We start from the raw sequence: 24,166 nt of genomic DNA on the forward strand, positions 1-24,166 counted from the left end.
CATATACTGCCAGTTTAACAAATGCTAGATTTTACTCTATTCTGTTAATAGTCTTGCAGAATTCTTTTTCACATATGTTATCTTCATCACCCCAGTGACCTAACGACAGTAATATAATCTACTCATCTAAGGTATCTGAGCACCACTGATGGAAATCAATGCTGTCTGGGTTAGATAGTATTTCACTACTGAACTGCTTGACATAAGTAAAATGTATTCACCTACACTACAACTAAATATATAGTCAGGCTTCATTTTCTCCCTCTTATCTCCCAAAACAGAGAAAATGCTGTCTGCAAAATAGTCTTGTATGCTGTTAGTAATAAGGAAATTGTGACTGCTATTCTCTAAGAATCTTTCTCTACTTCAAAAGAAAATGCCTCATAATTGAAGATGAAACCTTGCTTTTGTTTTGGCTGGAAAGTTATTTCAGTACAAAATAAACACAGGTAACACCTTGGCATTAAAACTGACACAATTCATTTACGAAAATTTGGACTCAACCACTTTAGAATTGCTTTAAGGTAGGTAAAAGGATCAATACCTATGAAACTGATGAAAACTCTTCTAATACGTGCAACGTAGGTTTTACCAACAACCTTTCAAATCAAAGGAAAAAAATACAGATTTTATAGTAAAGAGAATGGGGATCTACATCCTGTCCTTTTATGTGGAACTGTTTATTACCCATTCTCCATGGTTCAACAGGATATAATGTCAGCAGCAATGCCCATAATCCTTTCTAAATTTTGTTCCTTTGTGCATGTATTAGACACTGCCGATGCATGAAATATCTAATCTGTAGCTAACAATGACAGATGGTTTTCCCATTCATTTCTAATGAGCCATTTTTAAAGTGTCAGCACCATTTTTTGTTTGTTTGTTTAAACTTCCTATTTTACTAAGGTTTCCCGAATTAAAAAGTGAATGTGTTTTTAGGGAACTGTTAAACGAAGGGCAAAAGAACAAGCAAAATTTAGTCTATTATGAATCATCTGCAACAGAAGCATTATAACAGATTTGGATTAGAAATAATGAGGTAGTGAAGTCTGTCTTGAAAACCTTTTCAGCCATTCTTCTGTTCATTGCCTATCTTATTTTTATCCATTCCAGTTTTAATTTTCACTCCCCACCCTCAAAGAATACTTAGTGGTGGCAGCATTTTTGTTATTGCCCAGAACTGTAGCTACAGAAGACAAGCCATTGAATTTCAATTTTAATACTGTTGCTATATAACATGATGGGGGGATGACTTCCATTGAAGATCTGCAAGGCAGAAAAATGCCAAGTATTAAATGTTATGAACTCACTTTAGGATAACCATAAATAGGTTATGGCAAAATAAATAAATTCTAAAAAATCATCAAAGCAACAATGCTACCTGTTGTCATTTGCACTGAAGTCAGCAGGGTGTTTTTTGTTCTATCGTTTTTATTTATTAGACCAAATCTCACCATGAGCACCCAGATTTCTGTCTCTCTTGCACTTCTTAAGCTTCATCCACTCTTTCATCCAGCACTTTGGCTCATATACCTGCCTTCTAATGCACTACCATCTTATCTTCAAACCCGAACAACAGGAATATTCCGAGATGGTCCAAACTCTTTCCCCAAACCTCTGCTTCCTCTACCTCAATGCCTTTGAGCAAATTCTGAATTGATTTGTTGAACAGTTCCTTTTCTAAAAAGGAACTACATGCAGTTTTCTAACCCAGTTTTGGCAAACTCCTGCAGAGTCAATTCTTCCACCTCTGCAAAACTATTTGACTACTACTATTTTTATTCTTTCTCCATCCTTAGATGCAAATCATCTCTATGTCTTTTACATGCGCCAGAATACTGAATTCACCTGTTCATACACGCTTCAGGCTGCTCAGTGTGTGCTTGTACAGTTTTAAAAGTGGTCCTTGCAGATGACTGAAAGATTTCTCCTTTGGCCCTCACTCCTAGTGTCCTTCCAATTGCATGTGTCCCTTTTCTGTGCAGTTTCTCTTCAGCAGTGACCTTGAGGTCACAGAGCTTAGGTTTGAGGAAAGACAACAGGTACCACAGTGTGCTCTAAGAATTTACCCTAAGGTTTTTCCTCAAAAGGGAAAGGGTACTCAGTCTGCTTGTTCTCCACACCCTGTCAGTGCAAGGATAAGAATCCATACAACTCAGTATTTCCTCTCTAAATCTGTTACAAATTATGCCATCCTATGATTACAGAAACTGGCACCTCCATCTCACCCCATTTCATTATCTGCAGGAGAAAAAAATGAAAAGGGAAGTTTACATCCAGCTTTTTTTTTCTGCATTCTTACTTCAGCCACCAGATGAGAAATGAAATGTAACAGAAGCACAGTTCAATCTTTCTTTCTTCTTTAGCCCTTTCCTTCACATTTGTCTTTTAAATGTTTCCATACAAATCTTGAGAGTAGATATTGTTGAATTAATACCACTTTTATGTATGTGTCCACTATTCTTTTATTATTCCTAACTGTAATAATTACATGTATGATAAACATCTTAGTTTATGGGTATATATGAAACTTGCTATTTTAAAACGTCAGAATCCCAAAATACGTACCAGAACTGAAAACCTGCAAATATAGAATTGCACGTATTTCACATACATTAAACATAGGAATAGACCGAATTTAAGAGAGATCTGAAGTGCAGAGTAACTGGTGTATATGTTTATGTATACTTTTGCCCAATTTTACTGTCAAAATCACCTACTTATGCCCAAACATTGAGGGATCTATGCATATAACCAGACAAAAAGTCTGGATGAAACGTACAAAATCACTGAGGTTGAAGAGACGTCTGGAGATTGTCTAGTTCAACCCCCGTTGCTCACAGCACAGTCAACTACAGCAGGCTGCTCAGGACCTTGTCCTTGGCTGTCTCCAAGGATGGACACTCCACCACCTTTCTGGGCAACCTGTTCCAGTGTTCCATCTCCCTAACAGTAAAAAAAAGATTTTTCTTACATTTAAATGGACTTTCCTGCATTTCAGTTTGTGCCTGCTGCCTCTTGCCCTTTGACTGGGCACCACTGAGAAGACTCTGGCTTTGTCTACTTTACCTGTGCCCTCTCCCTGTCCCCTTCCCCCGCCCAGTATTACACAGATTGATCCTGCTAAGCCTTCTCTTCTCCAAGCTGAACAGTCCCAGCTCTTTCTACGTTTCCTCATATGGAGGTGTTCCAGTCCTTGGATCACCTTAGTGGCCTTTTTCTGGACTCTATTTTATCCACATCTCACACTGGGGAGCCCAGAAGAGGACATGGCATTCCATATGTACCTTACAAGTAGTGAGTAGAGGGGAAGGATCACCTCCCCCAGCCTGATGATGATGTTCTTAATGCAGCCCAGGGTGCTGCTGACCTTCCTTACTGACCTCGTGGGTACACTACCACTGACTGACCACCAGCTGGTCTTTGTGCCTGGCAGTTCAGCCAGTTTTGTCTATAAGGATGTTATGGTAGACAGCATCCAAAGTCTTGCTAAAGTCAAGATAAACAACATCCACAGCTCTCCCATTATCTGTCAAGCCAGTCATCTCATTGAATGCTATCATCAGGCATGCTTTCCCCTTTGTAAATCCACGCTCCCAACCACCTTCTTTTCCATCACACATGTCGAAACGATTTCAAGGATTATTTGCTCCATTACCTTCCCAGGGATCAGGGTGAGGCTGACTGGTCCAGTTTCCCAGATCCTCCTCCTTGCCTTTCTTGAGGATAGCAGTGACATTTTCCATTTCCAATCTTCCTTTTCCTGCCTTTATCCATCACATTCTCTGGCATATTTCCATTTTTTGTCTTCCAATCCTCAGGAACCTCTCCCAGTCACTAAGACCTTTTAAATATAATCAAGAGTGGCCTCGCAATGACAGCCAGCTCCCTCAGGACTCATGATACATCCTACCAGGATCCTGCAGCAGGGAGTCTCCCAGTACAATCATTCATCCTTGCCTCCCAGTGCTGCCTCATGGATGAGGTTCAGCTGGTTCAGATGCTTCACTGGACAGAGCTTCTGGTCCCTCCTCTGCTACCAGGTCACTGAACCTACTCTGTAGTTGCAGAGCTGCCGATATGTCAGGAACCCTCATCCTGCTGTCGATGTCACCAGCTTCCAGCCTTCATCATCACTGGAGTCTCCATTTCCAAACTCCCTAAGCACAGACTCTGCCTGGTCCTTCACTATGGTGAGAAGTTCATGTTTTTGTATCTATAGGGTCTTGGAGAATATGATGTTGTTCTCGCCATCTCTGAAGCTGCACAGTCTGACTGCCTCCTGCAGCTCATTTTCTTGGCAGCATAGATCCTCCCCAGCACACAAGTACCTTTGCAGGCAAGGACACTGTACCCTCTGGTCCCAGCCTCAGCAAGAGGTCCCAGACATGCCCGCAGCCCCAGGCCTGCACAACTACATCTCCCCTGACGAGCTCAGTCTGGTCTGAGGCCTCTAACATGCTGAGGTAGTTGTTCCTGTGGATGGTCAGGGACAGTGCCCTGTAGCACCTCACTATCTAAGTACATGGTGTCCCCAACAGAGTTTCTGGCTCCCTTCTACACTACTGTTGGCTGTGCTCTAGGCTTGGTAGTTACATACACACTTTCTAGCATTTGCTGAAAGGATGCTTGACTGTCCCCAATGAGGAGTCAGCTGGAAACAAAAAGTTCAAAGTCCCCATCAAGCAAGAAAATCTGACAACAAAGCTTGTGGGAAACTGCTACAGCTTGCTAGCAGTCACAGCCTCCTGCAGCTATCCCTTCCCAGGAGCGGCAGGCACCCTGAAGCTCTTCAAACAATTCACAGCAGTCCTCCAATGACCGCAGAAGTAGTTCCCAGAAAACCTAGCGTATCTCAAGCCAGAGCCCAGAAATTGCTGGGCAAACTGCTTTATCTGTTAGCCATCTATTAGATGTGCTCATGTATTTGTACATTATTTACATTGAAAGTGTTTAACTGCCCTATGAATTGCAATGATACAATTTGAATTTGCAATGATGAATTTGGCTAACTTTTACATCACATTTCATGCACACTCAAAGCTATGCCTCAGGTACCTCATTATTTTAGAAACTGTTTTGTACTCCATCCATTTAACCTGTGAGTTCATCAAGTGATTATTTCATGTCTCTTTGGCTGTCTGTAGCTAAAAGATATTCTAAAACATTTATTTAAAATACGTCACCTAATTATTAAATATATCAGGAGGAGCAATTCTACTGTTCGGGAAGGAAAAGTTGATGAGCTGGTTTGGGAGGGCAGTATTTTCCAGGTGTGTTGTTTCAAATTTCATGTTTCATTAGGATTTTTAATAAAAATGCCATTGTCCTTTCAGAAAACTGCTGAATAATGGCCAAAATATGCCCTAAGGGGTGCAAAACATCACTGACTTTTTAGTAGATGCTACTGAGATGGCACAGCGATATTTTGTTGTTCGCCTAAGGCAACAAAAACCCTAAAGCTGATTTCACACACTGCAGTATAACAAGCAGCACACTATACATTTCCAGTTGTTAGCAGCATTACCAGAGACGGAACTATGAAACACTTGATATCTTTAGAGGAAACACTTGTTTGCATTTTCACAAATTTCTTTAGCTAATTCAGTAATTCTCCTGACCATCCATATAAATCTTTTGAAGGTGGTTTTGAGTAATAGGCACATACATTATTTGGTACTAGGATGAAAAAAAAACCCTGTAAGTCAGAACTAAAGATAAGTCAGAAGCACAACAGACAAATGTTTTGGGAAACATCTCTGCAGCAAGAGAGGAAGAGCTGGCCAAAGAACCCTGAAGAAATGCCAGCTAAGAAGCCAGATGCTGCTTGCAAAAAAAAGTTCCAGAGTTTGGCATCTGGGACCATTAAATGCCAAGCTGATCCCCATCTGTGGGAAAAGCTGTTTATTGCTTCTGGGGGAAAAAAAGTAAGTAAGAGTATAGCAGTAGTTTAAAGGAGTGCCAGTAAAAACAGAAGGCAGACTGAACTCAGCATTCAAACTATAATCGTATCACGGTTTATTTTTGAATTCCATTATAGTTTAAAATCCATTCATTTAGAAATGAGCGCATCTTAAAAATACACTGCATAAATATGCATGCTTTTACTTATGGATCTTTCAGATATTCACCCATCCCTAACTGGGTGAATCGCCTGCTGATACAACTTAGCACAGAACTTAGCTCTGAGTAAACGCAGAGGCTGATTTTTAACTTTGCTTTTCCAAATAAATCCTCTCCAGAAGGGGGGGGGGGGGGAAGGAGCGAAACAGTACACTGTTTTTCTGCAACAGTACTACAACTAAAGTTCATGGTACGCATAACACTGAATACATTCTAATGACATAAAACTAGGCTTTTTTTAACAACAGAGCACAGGTAGATGACAGTTAAACTAATGAAAAACTTTTTTTTATTCTAAAAAGAACATGTGGCTTCAAATCCCAAGAGGCAAAGAGGGAAGACACAGGGCAAGATGTTGCATTTGGGAATGGACTGAGAAAGTAGCAGGAAGAAGACACAGTAAGTCTAACTCTGGTTGACAGTATAGTTACCCAAGCGGTCAGCTGGCGTAAATTATTATCAAAGTAAAGATGAAGAAAGATGATCATGGCATGGTTACTAATTGAAGCAGCACTGCTAAGGAAGACTAGCACAGTTTGAGATGAGTTCTGAAATTACTCAAAAGACCCTCCACTACAAACACAACTCATTATTTCAACTGGACTCTAAAGGGACGTAGGAAAACCAGAGTCTCTTACAGGACAGGATACACAACAAAAGAGTTTAAATGAAGAGCATTTAACTACAGGCAATATTTTTTTTTGTGATGATAATTTACATTATCAGTAATTTCTCACAACTGCTTAAGGAACTTACGTCTCATATTTAAAGGTGGCATTGGCATTTACCAACTTCTGTCTTTGCAGAAGTTAGTGGGAAAGAGGTGTTTCAGTGACAGAGTCACCTCTGGAAAAAAAAAAAAGCTAGCTCCTAGAATTAGAGGCATACAAATAACATTACAAAACTATCTACAATTTTTTTCTGAGTACCCATGTGTGACCCAGTCATAACATTAGACAAAACTCAGATCTGTATCATATGTAACCAAAGAGGAGCACTGCACCCAAAAAAGGGTGCTTAGAAGCAGGCTAAAGGAGCTGTACCTAATACTTGTTCCAGACATAAGCACACTAAAATAGCATAACTGGAGAAATGAGCAAGCACTTCATGATCATGCAACACCACTTAAAACATTTTGTAACACAACTAGACTTAAATATATAAATAATATCTGTAACTGTGAAGGGACAAATGGAGACCTGTGATACAGCTGCACAAATAGAGTGTAAGAAAACATGTTGCCAGAAGTAAAATCTGAAGGATGAGAATGAGCGGGCAGGAAAGATGTCTGTCTCTGCAAAAATAAGTGAAACAAGAAGGGGTCCTGATTCCAAAAGTAAGATAACAAGGGCAGATTAGATCACACTGCTCTTTTGGAGAAGAGGCAGGAAGCATACAACATTGATGGTAAGTGAGGAAGGGAAGGGAAAAAAGAAGACAGGCCACTATGGTTCCTGCTTCCCTCACTGAAGAACTCTAGGGACTGCCTACTTCAACCTCAGCAATGAAGAACCATCAACAGCCACAGCCAGCAGTGCTAACTAAACAATATCAGTTCCGTAGTATTGCATGATTATATAAACATAAATTATAAATACATATACAAATATGAATACATAAATAAAAATAATATTATTTGTAAAGTTACTAGTAATAAGGACCAATGGTGTTATACATGCAACAATGATGATCAACAGAGATTAAGAATTAATCTTTGGCAATGTGTAATGTTAATGAGTATCAGCAATCCAGTGAACAGTCATTCTGAAGTTTGGAACTTGCATAATTTGTCAGTCTTTTTAAATATTCCCACCACAGAGATCACTAATTACCTAACCGATATAGGCATCTATGTATTCATTTGCAACTAACTTCTCTTCAATGAAGTTACAATGAAAGGAATTTATAGTACAGTCAAAGGGAGTAGAGATTCTGGATAGAGCTCTGGTGCTAAGGTCTGGCACCGTTACACTGACTAACACAGTCAGCTTGAATCCTAATCAGTGAACCAAGGCACTCTAAGGATGACTAGCCTGTTGGGTTTTTTTAAGTTTTTTAAAAAGGAACATGTTTAAAAAAGTAACTAAGAGTAAAAAAGATGAACTACAGGTATAAAAATAGAACTGGACTTCAGTTTACACAGAGATTGTAAAATGGTATCTTAGTGGACACATTCAACCACTGACAAAGCATAACTTTTCTCTAGTCTACTGAGGCAAACACTTAAAGTGTTATAAAAAATTTAAGATCAATAGATGGCATAAGGAAATACACTTAAGTCTAATTTCCTGTTTAGTATGAAGAAGTCTACTGGTTTGTTATAAAAAGGAAAGCAGCAACAACATACTTAACCATCTTTATTCTTGATAACAACCTCAAAAAAGAATACTGACAAAATGGCAAATAGCATCAATCTGTGGGATTCAATGTGAATACACAGAAAGAACAGAGCACTCTGGAAAGACACTTGGTTAATTCTCCAAGTCGTAACATCATGATTACAGCCAAGTTCCAAACTATTCCACATCAGTAGAAACACTGGTTCATCCATAAAACTACATTGCCTATTATTTTCCAAGAAGAGTTGAAGGGATTTTCACTTAAAAGTTTCTCTGTAAATTGGTAACAGCAAAGGAGACACAAGGGCTTTAATTAGGGTTTGATGTTATTAGGGCAAAACCTCAGAAGTATCAGGAGAGATGATACAATAGGATAAAGAAAAAACAGGGAATTCAGCTGGTAATAGATGCATCTGTCTATAAATGTTCAGAGACATAATTTGAGAGATTATGCTATCATGAGAATTAAGAGTGAGGTTCACAGGGTACTGGAAATGTATGCATGAAAAGTATTCTAAATTAATTTCTTTGCTGTGCCATATGCCAAACTGAAAAGTGAGAAGGGAAAAAAATAAATTTCTTAGTTTATCAGCTGAATAAAAATTAACTGGAATGAAACAGGAATTATGTAACACATTACTCACATTCAACAATTCAAGCTTTCCTATTGATTCAGTATCTTTCTCAGTCTAAATTTCTTACTCCAATTTTTTTTTTAAATAAAAATACACAACTGAGGTAGGTGGCTCTCTCTCTCTCTTTTTTTTTTTTTTTTTTTTTTTTTTTCCTCCCCCTGTCAGCATGTGATTTATTTTCCTATGCTGGAATCTGTAAGGAAAAGCATTCAGCTCTGGCAAACTCATTGATCCTTCCGTTTTGGCAGCAAGTTTCCATATCAAGGTTCAAAAATGAATAGTGCCAGCCAGATAAAGAAATTAACTTAAAAGAGAAATTTGCAACTAGTAATTATGGTTTGTATTATTATTCTTGTTATTACAGATTTGAAAGGGTACAAAAATATTTCCTTTTGCATTATAGTCTTTTCTCGAGTTTTTTCTATACAAAAGTGTATTTTTTATGCTGTTGGACAATAAATTACCTAGTTTTTCTAAGAACGGATGTTTTCAGATGGATTTGCAAATATTTAAAGAGAAAGTAAACTAATAACAGAAAGCTACGTTATCTATCCTTTACATTAATTTAAGTTAGAAGTGATATCAAGTAGGAGCAGAGGTGAGCTAACTTCAAAGAAATCAGAAAATTCTGAGTATCATTGCCAGCAGCTAAACTTAGACCAGGAAAATAAACAGTGCCAGAACATGGCCACAGGCAAGAAAACTGCATTGTCCATCACTGTTGCATTCTCAAAGCAGTTACTGGCCTGACTTTGGTGCAGGCCACATAGTGCTTCTCCAAAACAATGCCTAGGCACAGCTCAAGAGTGCCAATGATCTCTTCTATTGGGCAGTTAGAATCACGTTGTCCTGTTTTAAAGACTAGGTTTTATTTTACAGATATGGCAGGATGTCCTCAGGGTCAGATACTAGTCACTGCCACTGCTTAGCTACCATGAGGTGAACACTTTGTCTTGTTGCTGTAGTTTTTAAGAGAAAAGTGTCAAAAAAGGTAATAGAAATCAATTTTTTTGATATTAAGGAAGAGTAATTGTGGAAAAAAAGCAGAATATCTTTTAACATCTGTGAGTATAAACTAGGATAACTCTAATGATTGAAATGAAATTGCTTTAGATTATACAACAAAAACATTGGTCTAGACTCATTCTTTCTTGTGGTTGCCAAGTCTTAGACTCTCAGGATCAACTACAGGTATCTCTGAAGAAGTTGGTTTTGTTTGGCTTATGACCCTTGTATACAATGATTCAATGATACATCTCATTTTCCTGTTCTGTTATGTCAACTAGGACAAATAGCTCTGAGGAAAAATATGTGTGATGCTTACAGTTCAAACCAATTTCCTTGCAAACACTTTCTGTAACAGTTCAGTATTTGCCAAATCCAGAAAAAGTACTTTTTAAGCAGGTTTTTTTTCATTAAACAATAGGGAGTCCTTGGATTTGCTTATCCATAGCCGAACCAGCTATGAATAAAATCAGGAGAAGCCACATTACCTGCTGCAATATATATATAATACTTCCAGAGGCTGAAAAATAGGTAAAATATAAGGACAGGTAATGATACATGGTTGCAAAATATTCATGTACCTGGAATTGTCCTTGAGGATGGTGAAACTTTACATTTGCCTATACAATCCATTATATCATGTAAGAATTCAAATTGCCATAATGTAACAGCTAATCAGACATAAACAGTATGCAATTATAAAATTATTTTTTGTTAGTAGACTACAAAGAATGACAAACTTCACAAAAATAAGAACTACAAAAATAAAAAAAATCTTTAACAAATTGCTTTACGTCTCAACAGACTTACAATGGTGGGAAAAAAGCAATTAAAAATATTTTAACAGATTTTCTCAACCTCACTACACTCTTCTTTTTCTGTTATTGGACTGAAAATATTTTACCAATATAGGACATCTAATTTATATAAAACTGCAGTTCTAGCACAGCTCAAAATATTTCATTTAAATTCTGAACATAAACTAATGCAAAAATTATACTGTATTATATGTATTATTTAACTTAGTTAAATTTATCTTTGACTATTTGGGGAATTGTTTGTCTGTTTTCAGCTGTGGTAGATTTTCTTTCTGATTATTGTCTATATTACCAGGAATATAAACACTGCACAACAACTAGACTGTGTATTATGTACAGTTATTATACTGTGGGTCTTTATGCAGCTATATCAGCATCTTATTAAGAGTTTACATTCAGATTCAGGACTGTTCTAGTATTGACATCACAAAATAGGTTAACCCTGGCTACAAATAGCAGAAACTGATTGCTAGATTGTTTTATAGAGTCCTTATCCTCATAATACTGAAACAAAATCATTTTTAACCCATAAATGTATGCACAAAATAAAGATTGCGGTTTTAAGTTAAAAATAACATGGTTACTGTCAAATCCTCTCATGCTTTCTTCCAGTGTGGCTGTAAATTTTAGTTAAATTACTATTTTCTTGTCATTTTAAGCCACAAGGTGGCAGCAATGATATAATCTCTTCATCTAAGATTGTACAACTACATCCACTCCCACTAGTTTTACTATTAAAGCATCTCCTGTGCTTACAAGGCATATATGATGGAAAGAAATCCTGTATTTTCTTTGAGAAAATAAAGTTCCAGATTAGCTTACTTGCTCAGTTTTTTGAACTGATGCATTTTTTTAATTTTCTATTTACAATTATTTATGTCTGCTGACTTCAAATGAATGTGCAGGTAAGCAGCGTATCCACGACACAAGTTGTTTGCTCATTTGTGTAATAACATTCCATTTCCCAAGCTGAGAAATAAAATAATAACAGGATGCATAAACCTGTCATTCCTGGAACACAAACATGTAGTGAGAAGATGCAACACTTACCGATAGCTGTTGAAAAGATCCATGCAGGTACCATTGTTTTTACAAGGCTCTGAATTACATTCATTTGATTCATTTTCACAAAATGTTCCTTCCCATCCAGGCAGGCAAAGACATTGGTATCTCTGTAATGTATTAAGTAAAATAATCTGTTACTTTTTTGTATTTTTAGTACAATTTCTGGGAAAACAACATAAGATTGGCGAGGAGGACCGTAAACATGCTCAAGTGACTTGTGGCTGGCGTGTCAAAAAACATACATCATACTAACTGTGGCTTGGCCTTGCGTGTTGCACAAGTAGAACATCAGTGTGCAGATACCGTCGACCTGTGACAGACTCAGAGGCACCTATCGAACACGCTCGACATCCCTGCCCTGCCGTGGGAAAGATCACAGCACGGAGGTGAACTACCCCTGCGCGAATCCCTGGAAAGCAGGCACACGCAGGAGGTTCGGTGATGCTCCGGCACGGACCAAGCTCTGCGGTGCCTGCGTCCTCGCTCGCGTGCCTCTGCCCGGGTGCTGCTCCGGGCATCCCCCGGTTGGCGAGGTAACGAAAATACATTTACTCTTGGCATGTCATCTGCGGTTTTGTGGTTGTTCCTGCGTCCTGCCTGTGTCAGCTCACACATATGGCATAGTCGGCAGGATCCAGGAACAGCCAAGCCGTGGCCAGCAAAAAAGTCGGGGACTGGGGAGGCCAGTACAGTGACGCCTCATGTGCTAGGACGGCCCAGTACTGAGCACTGGATCCCCATGGCCACTTGTAGTTGCTCCAGTGGCTCCACCAGAAGCATGGCCTGAAAGAGATAATGGGGCGGTGGTTACCGCCCTGACAATTGAAACAGCTATGCGCAGGTTGCGAATGAAAGTAGCATCAGATTCTTCTCGCAATTTAGTGGGGAGATTGGGACGGTTATTAGTTACTGGTCTTAGAGCTCTTCACCATGAAAGCTGTTGCACTACAGACTAAAATGAGAGAATTGGAAAAGGTAGTCAGGACTTTACAAGATGCAAAGGCGATCGCACAAGAAGTAATTGCTACTCAAGCAGACCGGTGCTACAGGTTGCTAGATACTGTAGAATGGCTGATAGCACATATTGCTAATAAATGGGGGGTACTGAGCGAGCAGCTGTGTGGTGCTTAGCTGCCAGCTGGAGCCAAACCACGACAGCCCTTTTTGGTGCCCAATGTGGGGCATGAAGGGTTCAAGATAATGACAGATTTGATTGGAATGTGCTAGATCAAATTTACAGCCGTTATTGCTGTTTAGCTATTAGCAGCATTCTGTGCTTGCCATGGGGCTTGCTTGCCTTACTGTCTGTTAGAGTCTAGTGCTCGTTAGTGGCTGCTTTTTGCTTTCCCTGCTTGTTGTACTGCTGTACTGCTTATCGTCCTACTCTGATGTGCCGGGGAACATTTTGATAACAGCAATGGCTCATGCGTTGATTATGGGATTCAATCTAGACAGGGTAGCAGTAATGAGAAGTATCAAAATGCAGCTTTTGAGAGGAGCACTTACCTCACTAAAACCCTTGATTACACCAGCAGTCACAAATGCTACTGGTAATGTAGGCACCCTAGCAAATACCTTGCAGGAAACCAGGGCTGTAACTTCAGGACCATCTGTGTGGGTGGTGAATACGAAAGCTGGCAAAACCAAAAGGAGTTACATCACGGGTGACAAGGAAACAAACGTGGAATGATCTTGTATGAGGTCATACTCCACGATCAGAAATAGATGGCATCACCCCATCAGGAATGTTTCGCCGATGGCAAAAGTTAACGCCCACGCAAAAAAGCCAGCCACCCCTGGCCCCAGCACCAAATCTGCACCCACCCTCCACTCCCCGCCTGCATCTCAAGGCAAGGCACTACCTGGCAAATGCCAAAACAGCAGAAATGAAGGTTTCGCAGGTCCCCCCAAATTGCTGCCACTGTAGCCTCTTACTGTGAGGGGGACCAACACCCCTATGTTCCTTTAACTATAAAATGGCGGTCTGGGGGGATTTTGCATGTGTTAGCTCTCATGGATACTGGAGCTGAGGTTACTGTATTACATAGCAATATTAATAATAAAGAAGACACATCACAGATCTGTAGATCGGGGGGAAATCCGACCTCTGCCCTCCAAGCTAAGGTTACCTTAACAATAGGAAATGCCACTCCATTTACCACGACGGTGTTAACTGCCCCAGTTAAAGAATATATCTTGGGTATTGATGTGTTGGCAGGATGAACAGTTGAAAGTTTAAATGGTTGCTTCTGCTTCAGGACTTCACAAGTGGGACTTGCTATTTGATCTATAACCATCTTGCACGGATTCCCAAAGTGGGATCCTGTTGTGCTGCCTGTGCCTGCCAAGGTGGTAACTGTAAAACAGTACCGTATTCTAGGCAGGGAGGAGGAATTACTCAAATCATTCAGGCCTTTCAAAAAGCAGGAATCTTTAAGGAAACCATGACTGCTTTTAATAATCCTATTTGGCCTGTTTGAAAACCAGACAGCACTTGGGAGAATGACCGTAGATTATGAAGAACTGAATAAAGTCACCCCCACACACACACACTTGCCATTACGCTACCAGACATGGTTACTCTTATAGAAAAAAATCAGCAAAAATTTACAACCCTGCAAGGTGGCGATAGATCTTGCTAATGCTTTCTTTTCGATAGCCATTACATATTTATAAAGCATGTGCACATAATTGCACTATTTGGACGCAGCTACATTTGAAGGCATTATATAGGCCATGGGGAAAGATAAAACGGGGTCAATGGGCCTTGAATACCCGGCAGGCCGATTGCATAGACCCCTGCCCCTCTCAAGGCGGTGGCAGTATGTATTCACTGCTGTGGATACAGCGTCAGGATTGCTTTCTGCTAAACCCACCAAACATGCTACTCAACATAACACAACTGAAGCACTAAAACAACTCATTCATCAATACAGGCCTCCTCACCAAATACAAAGTGACCAAGAACACACTGTAGTGGACATTATGTCCAAGACTGGGCTCAAGGGCTAGGGATAGACTGGATATTTCCACATTGCCTACCATCCCCAAGCTGTCAGCTTTATTGAAAGAATGAATGGGATGCTGAGGGAACAATTAAAAAAGCTAACCAGTACTAAAACTTTACAACACTGGAGTTCACATCTTAGTAAAGCAGGTTTTTTGTTAAATAGCTGGAATATTTATTATCAAACACTCTATGATGTTATTACACCACCTCCAGTAAAAAAAACATGGTCAGGACTGAAATTCTTCCAGATGGTAACTCTCCCAAAATATTAACTACAGGGGAAATGGAATTGTTTACACCAACAGACTCCATGCTGGGACTGTGACCTATTAGCCTGGACACGAAGATTCATATAGTAACCCCTGAGAATGCCATATGGTTCGTACCCCAACTCTTGCTCTTATTTTACATCCTCTATTAATAATAGATTCTCAAGTTCTTGTATCTCGGGTATCCTTTGAAGAATACCTGTGCCTTATCTAGAGGAGACAGCACAGGAACAGTGTTACTGGTGTCACAAACCCAACATCAACTAGATGTTCAATCTGAAAAAGCGCAAGCCATAGCTCTCCAACCTGCGTGGGCAATTACCCCACATCAGGTTATTAAACCTGGAGTAATATTAGCTGAAGGAGCTGGACCAACAGCATATGCATTACTGGGAGGACATGACACTCCTGTTTTCTCCCCCTATCACGGGCTGGCTCGTCATACTCTGTAGTCTTGTACGCCAAGCACATACCCTGGATGCATTTCCGCAAGATCAACAAGTAGATACTTGGAAGTGGTTGGCCTCTACTGTAACTCACTCATCTGCCTTTTCTATTGAGGGAGGATTAACAGCTGTGTATCTTTTGACAATATGTTTCATTGGCATGCCAGCCCCAGTAGCTCTATTACAGAAATACACTATGCTAAGTACTTCTGATATTAATGTTCCTCATTGCTATTTTTTCCGAGTAGGTAGTGGCTGTATGCCAAGGAACATTACAAAATAGATTGGTGATGGACTATCTCCTTCTTCGACACCATAAAGGCTGCTCTGATTTTGAAGGCATGTGTTGCTTCAACGTGACTGATGAATCAGCCAGCGTAGAGGATGACATTCAACGTCTCCAGGACTTAATGGACCAAATGAAGCAATCTACTGGTGGTGCCTGGCTGGCTGAGTGGTTTAATTCCCTGACATGATGAGCAGGACACCTGCATCACTGCAGAACTATGTTTATTCCTTTTTCTATATGTATTTATTGCATGTTTCTGTAAATTACCCTGCCATATATCCCGCAAGCCCAAATGGACACCTCCAGCTTTGCCAGCCCCAGCAAAAGTGGTGCCTTGAGCAAAGGGGTGGAACGTGGGAAAATAACAGAAGATTGGCGAGGAGGACCGTAAACACGCTCAAGTGACTTGTGGCTGGCGTGTCAAAAAACATACATCATACTAACTGTGGCTTGGCCTTGCGTGTTGCACAAGTAGAACATCAGTGTGCAGATACTGTCAGCCTGTGACAGACTCAGGGCACCTATCGAACACGCTCAACATCCCTGCCCTGCCGTGGGAAAGATCACAGCACGGAGGTGAACTACCCCTGCGCGAATCCCTGGAAAGCAGGCGCACGCAGCAGGTTCGGCGATGCTCCGGCACGGACCGAGCTCCGCGGTGCCTGCGTCCTCGCTCGCGTGCCTCTGCCCGGGTGCTGCTCCGGGCATCCCCCGGTTGGCGAGGTAACGAAAATACATTTACTCTTGGCATGTCATCTGCGGTTTTGTGGTTGTTCCTGCGTCCTGCCTGTGTCAGCTCATGCACAATTACAACAGGTATTACTGCTGATTGTTTTGCGTTTTTTGTCATCTAACAGGTGCTTCACCATTTCAAAACTTGAAAATGTTACAAATATATCAAAAGCTTGACCTACTAATATGACAAAAAAAGAGGATATGAGGTAGGCATGCAACAGTACTTACCTTTCTGTATAATTAACTTGTGTACCTCAAATACTTTACTATCTCTTCCTCCCTCCTCCAAGTTTTTCTAATAAAAGATATTATCTCTCCTATAAAACTACTTCACTTACATATTACACTGATGTCCTGGTTTCAACTGGGATAGAGGTAATTTTCTGTCTAGTAGCTGGTATAGTGTTATGTCTTGGATTCAGTATGAGAAGGATGTTGATAACACACTGATGTTTTCAGTTGTTGCTCAGTAGTGTTTAGACTAAGGATTTTTTACCTTCCCATGCCCAGCCAGTGAGACAGCTGGAGGGGCACAACAAGTTGGGAAGGGACACAAGTCAGGACAGCTGACCCCAACTGGCCAAAGGGGTATTCCATACCATGTGACATCATGCCCAGTATAGAAACTGGGGGGAGTTGGCCTGGGGGGGAATCGCTGCTCGGGAACTAACTGGGTATTGGTTGCATTGTGCATCACTTGTTTTGTATATTCCAATCCTTTTACTAGTATTGTCCTGTTATTATTCTTATTAACATTATTAGTTTCTCCCTTTCTATTCTACTAAACTGTTCTTATCTCTACCCACAAGTTCTACATTTTTCCTTCTGATTTTCTTCCCCACCCCACTGGTGGCTGGGGTTAAACCACAACAACTGACATGCCTAAAACACAGCTCTTCACAATCATCTGAGTTGCACTGTTCAGCATGCAGTCCACACAGCACTCAATATAAAATAATTTATTACAGAAATTCTCAGGATTATATAGCTATCCAACTTGTTTAACACTTTTAATATGAAATTGTGCATCAGTAACTTAAATAAGCAGTACTAGAAAACTCATGACATGAGAAATACTGTGTCCTGTACAGTGTATTAGATACAATGCAGGCTGTATTAAGTAGTAATTCAGACAGCATAAATACAAGTCTTCTAGCTCTGTGGTGATAGCATTAAATATACTAATGATCAGGTGTTTTGAGTTCTAAATTTGACTGATTAAACTGAACAAAACTTCAGCAGTATGTATATCCACCTCAAAATTACTTGTATTATAGGGCGTTTTTCATCACACTGCAAAGCTATTATACCAAATTGTAACCACGCTACAGTATTATCTCCAGCTTCAAAATTATCCAGTGTCTGCATGCAATGGGGTGTTTGACATAGTCTCACAAAAGTGAAAAGCATAAAGCATCTTTTTCCTGCCTATGTTCTACGAAAAAAAAAAAAGGAAAGGTGAACATCTGCTGAATTGATTATTAATTAGAGAGGGGCAGCAATGCAAACACTTCCATTCAGCCGAAGTTTTAATTGCTTCTTTGTAACATGTTTGCTTCTAACAAGGGTTCTTTCTACCAAAATTTAGGAAACACTTTAATGGTAAGCATGACTAATGTGAATTATTACATTACTTGCTAAACATTGCAAGAGCCTTCAGGGTAGATTTAAAAGCCTATTAAAATCCACGTAAATTGGAAGCCATTAGCAGACAGCAAAAAAAGGAGTTTTTTTAAAAGCTGAGTAAATAAACTGCCACAGGACAATAATCAAATGTGTGACATACCAGCATTGTGGCATCTACAGGTGTTTACAGTCTACAAATCATACTGCTGCTTTTTAGCTGTTCTGATACTGAATCTGCATTTTGGAAACTGAAAATTGTGTTTCAAAGAGAGAGGGGCTATGAACTTTTATATTAACAGTGAAATTATTTGATTTCCTAATACAGTTTAAAAATAGAGTAAGTTAAGCATCAGAACTCTGAAGGAAATGCATATTGGGCAATTGTCCCAGTCCTTTCTATGATGATACTCTTACCCTCTCCTGCCAAATTAAAAGCTTTGAGTATTTTATTGAACAAAGATAACAGAATAAAAAAGAAAGGAAGTTAATGGTTTAAAGTCAAGCTCAGTATGATTGTCCTGAGGCGTTATATAGTGTGGAACAGTTCCAGTGATTCCAGTACTTAAAATTAAACTAGTTACATGTACATTCTACCATAGCTGGTCAAGTCAACTTTTGCCCCAACTTGTTTGTACATGGCATATTTGTGATTCATAATTTTCCCAACTGCATTCTATTTGTTTTGTGCTCATGTTGACCAACAGCTGCTACGCTTACTTGGGACACACCCGTGATTTCGGTAACATGGATTTTCCCCTACTAAGGTAAGTTTTAGAAGTCAGAAAACAAAACTGAAGTGTATCTTTCTGAGTTAAGATACAGCAGTTTGAGAAATGTGAAACATCAGTAAGTTACTTACAGAGCAAAATAACACAACAAAAAAATAATTCCATGAAAGCAGGTTGGACACTCAAGATGAGCTCAGTATGTACTGACGAGTTAACTACATATTCTAGTCAAAAAAAAGAAAGTAACATTTCGTCCTCTGTGTTTTACATAGGCAAGGCTACTCCATGCAATTAAATACAACTTGCACCCTGTGGACTCCATCTGTTAAAAAAGGACAGAAAAAAAAAAAAAAAGCTTAATGGATAGTTTACTGTTACTGCTCTGTACTCCTGAACTCAGGCTGAAGAACTGCAAAATATTCTCCATGAAAATAAGAAAATTGGCCAAGAATTGGCAAAGAGTCCAAGAAGTGGGAAATATTCAAAGTGACAGTAAATCAAAGGTTAATGTAGGAGACAGAAAGTTTTTGTTAAAATATTTTGTATTTTTTAAATGTAACACTGAGAGACAAACTTGGAAAGAGAAAACCATTTTCTGGGAAATGTGCCAAGGAAAGAAAAAAGAAAATACATTTGAGACAAATTACATTACTAACCCACATGTTAATGTCTTCTATTACATCATATCCACACCCAAATTAGTTATTAAATATCTGAAATTATTTGGAAAGTTTTTCTGAGATTTCCTCAATTCTCTGCATATTTATCAGTGCCATGAAAAGAAGTGTTAGAATGAAAAAAAAAAAAAAAAAAAAAGATGCTACAAACACAAAAGGCAAAAATGGAGACTACTAATCCACACCCACAACTAACTATTAGACACCTACTGTCAGGTTAGGTTTTCACATAAACCAGGAATGTGAGATAGCGACTGACTTCCAAAAAACTCTTCCAGAAATGTATTACAAAATTGGAAGTGAAAGGAGGCTGCCAACAACTTTGTTTAGAAAGCAGCAGTTATTTTTTCTGGTCTCACTAAAAGCACCTGTCAACCAGCTACTGAAATTCTATGTTTTGCAGGTTTCTCATTACATGAGGATTGTCACACCAAGCACAAAACATGACTCACATATATGTATATCATGCATAGGTGCAGCATATGTAAACTAAAAATCTTACATATTATTTTATCTCCATGTAGATTTACAGTAACTGAAGGTGCCTTGTTACAATAAATTACACTTAAGTAGAGGTAGATAAAAAAGGTACTGATAGACCCAAGAATTTGCAGGGAAGGACCTGGGGGTCCTGGCAGACACCAAGTCAGACACGAGCCAGCAATGTGCCCTTGCAGCAAAAAGGCTAAGGGTATCCGGGCGGCACTGGGAGGAATGCTGCCAGCGGGTCGAGGGAGGCGATGCTTCCCCTCTGCTCAGCACTGGAGAGGCCGCCCTGGAGTGCTGGGCCAGTTCTGGGCTCCCCAGTACGAGAGAGACACAGGCATACTGGAGAGAGACCAGCGAAGGGCCAGTAACATTATTAAGATACTGGCACGTCTCTCAGATGAAGAAGGGCTGTGGGAGGTGAGACTGTCAGCGCGTAGTATGGACTGAACAACATAAAATGACAGGTTGCTGCGTAGTGGAAAGTATGCAGTGAATCAAGCAAGAGACTGGAACAATAGGATTTGACACCTATTTATGTGTTTCTTCCCCTGTATTGTAATTATGTATTACTATCCATTGTAGACAGATTAAAATAAATGGTACCTTTGAGTTCATCTTTTGCTTGTCCTCTAAAGAACACAATAAACACATAAATAACACCACAGTTACTCCTTGTACATGGCTTTCCCTTGTACAATATATAGCACAGTGCTTATAGGAAGAGTGTATTTCACAAGCTATGCACAGAGTCAAAAACTGTAATTTTTTTAATCTCCTGCATACATATCAAGAAGCTTATATGCACACTAGCCTGTCTTTATCCAACTGTGTGTGTAGTTAGAAAGTGTTATTTAAGAGCATTTGTCTATTTTTCCCTTCCCCAACACTGTAAATGAAGAATTAATCACTTCCTTAAGCCCTAGTCAGTGTTATTTTACTGGAAAATGGCAGTTGAACACCTGGCAGATAGAAACTACAAAGAAAAAGGTTCATCACACACAACAAGGATCTGAATTATGAACATGGTAAATCTTCCAAGCCTGTACTTTGCACGTGTAGGTTGAGCAGAATTTTCACGATACAGATATATACTCCAGGTACTTCTTCCACATCTAGAGCAAAATCTGAACGGAAGTCATTTCATTTTCTAAAATACTATGGAGCTGGGCTTTTTTGGGGGGTGTTACAGTTTTTAATTTACAGAAAGGACAAAAAATACCTTGCCCAGAAACAGAAACACACAAAAGGAAATGTAGAAATCTCCCTTGTTCCGAGTTCTTCTGCCAGACAGTGATTCTTGTGGTGCAACTCTTTTTCCATTAAGGCCAAACAGAATGAGCATATCATAAGACTACTTATCATTGGCACATAATGGGAGATGTACTCCAGCAAGAAACCTCAGATTTGCCTTTGAGATATTTTTTTTCTCCTGAAAAAGTATGGTCGTCTTGCCTCTACAGAAAACTTTTCATCACAAAATTCTGTTCCATTGTAAGGAGGGCTTTTTCATACAGAAAACCTTCATGCAACTTAATTTCGTTAGCACTAACAGCAGTTCATTTAACCTTGTGAAATAAATGTGAACATAAAAATGCAAGCATCTGTGAAATCATATTTGCAATTGCTCTAAACCATATTGAGTTCCTAACATTATTTATGCAGCCTTTTTTGTTAATTTAAGGGTCTTTTCCAAGTTGCTACTTTAAGGCTTCACTTTTAAGTTATTATTGATTTAATCATTTACATAACCATACATATTCACTAACAAAATTAAATTATTCCCATTTTGCATTATGACACTCTTTTCACTATGCAAATCTGTTTGCATTTATATCCTAAATAAACAAGCTTTTTTTAAAAAAAATTAAAAAATTAAAAAACCACAAACAAACAGGATACGTGTTCATCTTCAGTTGGTTTAACCCTTACTTTAAGTTTTACTAATGAAAACCAAGCTAAAACAAGATCTAAGCAGAATGAAATCCCAGCAACTATGCTACCATTCAGTCTTCTGGTAATGAATTATCTACCTGTTCTTCACAGGATGTAGGAACAATGAATGCATTAACACTGCTGCTCCACAAGTGAAAGAAAATTGACTTCTGAGGCATGAAGAAAATCTTCAATTGGCCCTGTTTTTCCTAGTCTGAAAGACATACATGGCTTGCTCTAATACGAGTTAATAACTCTGTAATAGATAGTTAGCCTGCCTAACTCAGGGCAAAGGATCACTTTCAAAGGGTAAGTGCCATGAAGTTTGCAGTATGATTATTAATACTGATCTTAATTGGAGGAACAATTATAATAAGCGACATGAAAGACTAAGGTGAAAAGAAGTATGAAACATGGATGCGAAGTGTAGAAAAATTATAATGAAAAGTGGTACAACAACGGAATCATTCTGATAAAATGATCACCAAATAAAAAAGATCCCCCCCCAAAAACAAAGATCACAAAAAAGATCACCAAAACAAAAAAAAATATCACCAAAACAAAAAAATCACCAAAACAAAAAAACCACAATCACCAAAACAAACAAACAAAAAAAAAAAATCACCAAAATCAGTAACTGAATCTTATCAGAATTATTAGCTCTCATATTCTTGTGTGTTACTTTACTAAAAAGTGTTTCTTTCTATTTTACTCTTGTTACGTAAGTTACAAAGCCTGTATGATTTTTGCACTAAGCACTGCAAAATGTGAAATACTAGGATAAGTAACTTAATATTAAGTACTAGCTATCTACAGAAGTTGAGATAGCATTATGGATTTTCAAAAGCTTACCTACTGCCTATTTTTATTCATATATCCTTCCCCAAACAGTTTGACACATCAAAAATGCTGAACATTATATTTATCTGTCCTTCCAAATCTACTTATATTCTTTTGCACCCTAAGTTATTATAAATTATATATTATCTGATATCAAGGATAAAACAGAATATCTTTTATTTAAATTTTAAGCAAGGCTTACATGAGAAACAAAGAACATTTTTAATTTGCTTATGTCACCAAACTTTTAAATACTGAATTAGTTAAATTAGTAAGAAAGAGCATATTTCAAGTAGCTGGTACAGGCAAAGTTTGATGAGCTGTAATGAGTTTTGCCTTACACTGTAATATTGCTGTATCTGTGTATATTAAATGCATTTAATAAATATGTGAAAAAAGTACGATTTTCATCTTATTTCAACAGCATACCAGCAGTAAAGACAAGCTTACAGTTTCATTCAATACAGGCTCCAGCTTAAAATATGGCTGGTATCTAGACATGCTGCATATTTACAACTCTAACTGCAATGTAATGTAAATTGTGACCACAGGGAAAATTATCTTAAATGGGAATACTGGTTATTTGCACTGCATGTCTTTATACATGACCATTTCATAAAATAGTAGCTTTGCTAATAAATTCATAATCATCACTGCTTTTGATATTGATCATTTTAAAGTGACACATTTGTAAAAACACAATACTCTGCTGAAATGCTAGCGCTCTTAAAATTAAATCACGACTCATGCTAGCAACAGACTTCTCTTCAAATTATTTTAGATTTCATGTTCCCATTGCAAACAAATGCTGGCCTGTGCCTTCAGAATTTAATCAATTATTTCCATCACTGCACAGATACAACAGTTCTCATAGTCCAACGGTAATCTTGCTAGGGTTAGTTTTCTCTGTGGAGATCCATCCCTAACATGCTGAGGCATACAAACATGCAACATGGCTTTTACTCATATTGACATAGGTTTTCTATTTGAGCACAGCCAGTATGAAACAATATGTAAGCATTAAGTTTGCAGAAAAAGCAAAAAATACTCAATGACAAATCCATGCCTCTGTGATCTTACATTTTTCTAGTTATGTTAAAATGTTATTCTAGGACACACTACAAGAAATATGAACATTAG

The 24,166-nt window shown here is 38.7% G+C and overlaps 1 protein-coding gene across 1 annotated transcript in view; it reads right to left on the minus strand.

The window, feature by feature from the left end:
- EYS (eyes shut homolog) overlaps nucleotides 1-24,166 on the minus strand; it is a 940,845-nt gene that overhangs the window by 493,792 nt on the left and 422,887 nt on the right. The window contains exon 22 of the mRNA XM_049818234.1: nucleotides 11,971-12,092. Within this exon, the coding sequence (XP_049674191.1) occupies nucleotides 11,971-12,092 (122 nt within the window). The remainder of the gene's footprint in view (nucleotides 1-11,970; nucleotides 12,093-24,166) is intronic.

The sequence above is a fragment of the Accipiter gentilis genome, chromosome 15 (assembly GCF_929443795.1).
Source record: "Accipiter gentilis chromosome 15, bAccGen1.1, whole genome shotgun sequence".
NCBI classification, from domain to species: domain Eukaryota; kingdom Metazoa; phylum Chordata; class Aves; order Accipitriformes; family Accipitridae; genus Astur; species Astur gentilis.